Raw genomic sequence first — 5,599 nt, 5'->3', positions numbered from 1 at the left:
ATAGAGCTCCAAGGAGATTATGTTGAAAAATAAAAAAAAATTTACCCAAAAAAAAATGTTTTTATACTTCATTCTAAGGACTTATTGAACTACCCTCGTACACAAGTTTCTGGAGTAGGAGGAGAATCTGTTTGCACGCCAAAGAAATTCCCTAAAGTTTGCCTAAATTTGTTTCTAAAGGGAGGTAGTCTGAATTTTATAACTTTATGCGCATTAATACTTCAGAATTTATCGTCTTATTCTACACCTATTTTATCTAGTTAAATAAATAGGCAAGAGTTAAAACAACTTAGCCTAGCTGATCCTGATCTTCACGGACCTTCTCAGGTAGTAGATGTTATCTTAGGAGTGGATCGCTTTAGATCTGGCTAATTACCAGGTTTGAAGCAAAGAACATTAGGTACTCTAACTGCACAAAATAGCGTATTTGCTTCGATTATATTTGGACCATTACGCAATTTCTCTGAGGGTGGTTCCGGCGCAATTAATTTTAGTGTTATTGAGGAGGTATTTCATGCAGATTCATCTCGGTTTAAAAAAATGAATGAACCTTTATTTACATCTTGTTCAACAGAAAATGAAATTTGTCGTGTGGAGTACTTCTGTTCTACGTATCAGCCAATGCCTTCTGATCGATACTTAGTTGAATGCCGTCAGTAAAATCATATGAAGTTTGTTACAGTTTGTTTTAGTCGGATACGTCTCAAACAGTTTAATTTCCACATTATATTATTTTAAGAGAGTAGTTCAACTACACAGGTACGTTTTGTTTTTAAGGCTTCCAGTCTCACATCTAATGATTCTTTATTAAATTCATAATGACAAGTGGAACCCAAATTATTAACATATTTGTTCTCAATCATCATGCGTTGGATTGGATGTCATTTTGCTTTTTTAGCTGATGTGGAAAAAACGTCTGCCAAAGTAAACTAGATCCACGTGATTAAAATTATAAACGCATTTTATGGTATCCTGAAGAATATATGCTTAAAGCAAGGCGGCTAAATACGTGCACTTATGGAATGAACTGCGCTCCCTATCTTGCTTATCAAATTATTAAAGAATTGCTGAATAACGAAGGATTTGCCTTTACCCACGCCAAACTTATTCCAGAAAATCACTGTTATGTTGACGATTCACTCTTTGGCGACGAAGAGGTTGAAGAATCCAAGCTATTGAGAGTACAATTTGCTCAATTTGTGGAGCGATTCGGTTTTCATTTTTGAAAGTGGGCAACAAAACATGAATTTTTATTGTCTGGTTGTCAACAAGGAAACCATAAGAAACCCCATGACTCTTTTTTTGGGGAGAACATTTAAATAAATGTACCGGGATTACATTGAATTTCGTCTCCAGATAACTTTAAATTTCGTGCAGAGGCTTTCTCTATTGGCCCACCAAACGAGAGAAAAAATCTCTCCAAACTTTACTAACCTTTATGATGCAATGGGATGTCTTTCTCCTCTTGTGATCATGGCTGAGCGAATACTACAAGAAATGTGGGTGCGTAACCTGAATTAAATAATCCCCTTGCAGAAGATTGTCGGGAAAAAATGGATCGAATTTAGTGTGCGAACTGCATAGGTTCTATAATGCTTCTGCGTGAGCATATTCCTAAGTTGCATATCTTCGCATTTTTCAGGGAAGCGGCAAAGTGCATGTAACGTTGTTCTTTTTCCAAAACTAAATGCACTCTAATTCTTCCAGTGAGTGATCTTGTATTGGAATTCTGCAAGGCTTAACTACTAGCAAAAACAGTAAGTTCTATTATAAACACCATGGGTTGTGACAAAATTCTTTCATACTGTCACACCGATTCTACTGTAATTCTTGCTTGGCTCAACAAGCGTTTTGTTGCACGCCGAGGAAATCTCTGGCATACACACAGCGATAATTGCACTACCTTCCAAGGTGCTGACAGGGAATTTAGGGATAAACTGCCTCAGTTGCGTCAAGATCCTGGTCCACACATTATTTTATCAATTGAGAAAAATACTTGGCACTCCACTCTCCTCCCCCTTCTGCTCTGAAATTTAGAGGTCTTTCGGAAGCAGGGGTCAAGAATCTTAAACTCCATTTACATAGAAACATAGGATTTCAAACTTTTACGTTCGACGAAATTACTAGTCATTTATTACTACTCCTCCGGTACCCTCGGCAAAATTCATGAAGGATGTATAATATTTGAAATAGTTTAAATTTCGCGCGAAACTCGACTTAAGGATTAACGGATATCAAGTTAAGTTTTCCGTTTTTGATGTAATGTTGCTTTTAGATTTTCGATAGTCATCGGAGTGCGTGGTCGTGTTCTTTTTTCGCTCTGTATACACATATTTAGCAAACACGTGCTCGCATACTAATATTCAAATTTAAACGTTCTGTATATATATTACAAAATTTTTCTATTTGTGGATCCTAACGACTAAATGAATAAAATAACACCAGGTCTCATACAAATTATTGGCGATCCTGCCAGGATCAATAAGAGAAGAAAAAAATCGATTTCTAAAAAGTGAGTAAAAGATTAAGGTGTTCTTCGGCATCTTGAGAAAACCATCGAAGATTCTCGAAATTGCTTATAATGCATACAACGTTCGCATATCATTGAGTAGTCTCCAGAAAATCCAAGTATATAATCACCATAAACAATACATACGGAACGTAGCAGAAACAGACTACACGAATAGCAATACACGACCACGCAAGATGATTAACCATACAAGAACATATTTCGGAGTATATCAATAGTATCTACAGTTGGAAGTCGAACGAAAGCTTCAACAACTCGGCTTTCACCAACGATACGTTGAACAACACAATCATTGCGGCTTCGGATATTAAAGTTGAAAATATGTCGCACGATCACGAAGTGCTTGACTTGGGAGACTTTCTTTCAGATCAAGCACAAAATTTTGAAACATTACATGGTCAAATCGAATCAATAAAATCATCACTATCAAAACAAAGGTCTGAATCGTTTCTCAACTCACGAGCTGAATTCGTACGATACCTGTGGCTGACGTGTCAAACAATCAACATTCAAATTCATCGTCTCACTATCGAGGATGATAAGAAATATTCATATTTCACCAACAAGGAGTATAGCAAGATCGAAAAAACTGTTTTCGATGCACTCGATGACGCTGCCGAACGCTTGGAAACTCTGCGACCAACGACACCGCCAGAAAGAACATCGCATTCAAGCCAGTAACCCGACGAGTCATCGATTCCAAACGTAAGATTAAAAAAGATTGAGGTAAAAAAGTTCACAGGTAACATAACTGAGTGGGGCTCGTTTCATAACATGTTTATTTCGTATGTTGTGAATAATTGGTCATTTGGTAACTTCAAAAATGACGTTTCTCCACGATGCGCTCGAAGGTGAAGCTTCAAGTATAATTTGCAATTTAGAGATAATGGGTGAACACTTTGGAATAGCATGGGATTTATTATTGAAAAAATACGATAACAAAATTGCACTGGCTAATGCACATATAAATGCACTTTTTCTCTTGCTCCAGTAAAAAGGGAATTAAGGGTGTGTCTCGGCAAACTCAGAACTACAGTTCAAAAATATATAGGCGCGTCAAAAAATCTAGGTAGACACACATATGGCTATAGTGACATTTTCATCAATCGCGTTACTGCATTATTAGATGCCGTTACAAAGAAAGATTGGGAATTATTAATTGCATTAAAAACTAATTACCCAAGTTACGCTGACCTTGACCAATTTTTAGCAGAACGCGTACGTTGTTTAGAATCAATCGAATCTTCACAAAATGATAAAACCAAACGGTTAACGAGAAATGTTGTCTTTGTGAACAAAATCATGTAATTTATAAATGTACAATATTTTCAGATAGCGATGCTTAAGAGAGTTTTAATATTATCAAAAAGCACAATCGGTGCATTAATTGTCGGAGGTCAGGTCATAAGTTAAGCTAATGTAATAGCGAGAAAAATTATTATAATTTGTAAAAAATGCATAATACTCTCTTACATAGAAAATCAACTAATATTAAAAACGAGAAAACAACGAGCAATCTCCTACGGCGCCATTGTCGTCGGGTAGTGGCATGCAAATAGTGAATCACGGTACGCTACATTCAAATTGTTCCATATCAAAATCCACCAATCATTCTTGTATCTTGCTTGCAACAGCGCGTGTTTGGGTTCTCTCTCCAACAAACCGGTCAGTGCGAGTTCGAGCACTGTTGGATCCGGGTTCTACGTGGACATTCATGTCGTATGAATTAGCGCGCGAACTTGATTTGCTTCTCGAAGGCCTAAAACAAGGTAATATAGGCGAGCCGATAGCGCAACACACTATTTTTGGATAAGTGGTTTCAGGTAACGCGAAAAATTCTTCACTAAATTATCAAAAATCGATCACTGTAAATCACTGCATTTCAAAAAATTCCCTCGATGCATTTCTCAAACGCTTTTTCGAATCAGAGGAATTGCCTCAGACAAAAATGGCATCTGAAGAAGATGAATTGTATAAGTCATAGTTTCGTCAAACACATTCGAGAGCAGCCGACGGACGGTATATTGTCCGTATTCCATTCAAATCAACTCTAACTCTGAATATCGGTGAAACCCGATATCGCGCAGAACAAAATCTAAAACGAATCGAAAATCGTCTCGCAAAAAATGAATCACAACGGGACAAATATGTCGAATTTATGCACGAATACAAATCGTTGAATCACATGCAGTTGTATAAATATCTCGAGTCTAAATTTAAAATAATCAAGCCATTGTTTATGTCGCATCATCCGGTCATAAAAACCAAAGGCATAACAACAGAACTTCGGGTCGTATATAATGAGTCCGCGAAAACATCATACAAAATGTCGCTCAACGATCATATGTTTACTGGACCTACATTACAATCGGATTTACCCCTAATTCTACTGATTTGGAGGTTATACAGATACGCATTCACATCCGAGATTGTTAAGATGTACCGACAAATCTTAGTGAATTTACTTGACGTTTGGTGTCAGTGCATACTATGGCGCCACAACCTCAATGCATTGCTCGAAGAACACTGTCTCTTAACTGTTACGTACGGCACTCGAAGTACACCTTTCTTAGCATTACGCGTCTTACCGCAATTCATTGAAGACGAAGGCAACGCTTTTCCTGTCGCACCAGACGCTTTAAAATACGACAAACTTTTTGTCGATATTTTATTTGGCGCTCACGATAAAGCGTATGCTATGATTAAACGCAAACAGTTAATTGATCTTTTAGCCGAAGGTAAACTTTAGGCTCGCAAGTGGTCCAGTAACACAGCACTGTAACTTAAAGATATTGATGCTGTTGATCTCGGTTTCGTGTGGAATGTCCCTCTAAGCAAGTCAGACACTGTGAAAGTTCTTGGACTTAGTTGGAATCCTACCACAGATACTTTAACATTTAAAACTTCGATCGAACTACTTGAACATATAACAAAACGCACGGTTTTGTCATTAATCTCGAAATTGTTTGATCCTATGGGTTGGTTCTCTCCAATTATAGTTATAGGCAAAATCACAATGCAAAAATTGCGGCGTGATAAATATACATGGGACGAAGCATTGCCTCCGGT

At 37.3% G+C, this 5,599-nt stretch overlaps 1 protein-coding gene across 1 annotated transcript; it reads left to right on the top strand.

Annotated features, from left to right (window-relative positions):
* Positions 1-4,856: 4,856 nt before the first annotated feature.
* Positions 4,857-5,279, top strand: LOC117180424. Its single transcript, XM_033372923.1, has one exon. The coding sequence runs from the start codon at positions 4,857-4,859 to the stop codon at positions 5,277-5,279; it is 423 nt and encodes a 140-aa protein (XP_033228814.1).
* Positions 5,280-5,599: the final 320 nt, after the last annotated feature.

Source organism: Belonocnema kinseyi, chromosome 9 (genome assembly GCF_010883055.1).
Source record: "Belonocnema kinseyi isolate 2016_QV_RU_SX_M_011 chromosome 9, B_treatae_v1, whole genome shotgun sequence".
In the NCBI taxonomy this organism is placed as follows: domain Eukaryota; kingdom Metazoa; phylum Arthropoda; class Insecta; order Hymenoptera; family Cynipidae; genus Belonocnema; species Belonocnema kinseyi.
The sequence above is the reverse complement of the archived record's forward strand: the minus strand, read 5'-3'. Positions and strand labels throughout refer to the sequence as shown.

What these genes read in the sequence shown, in the direction of transcription:
- LOC117180424 (XM_033372923.1), top strand. Translation starts at nt 4,857, where the DNA reads ATGTCGCTCAACGATCATATGTTTACTGGACCTACATTACAATCGGAT.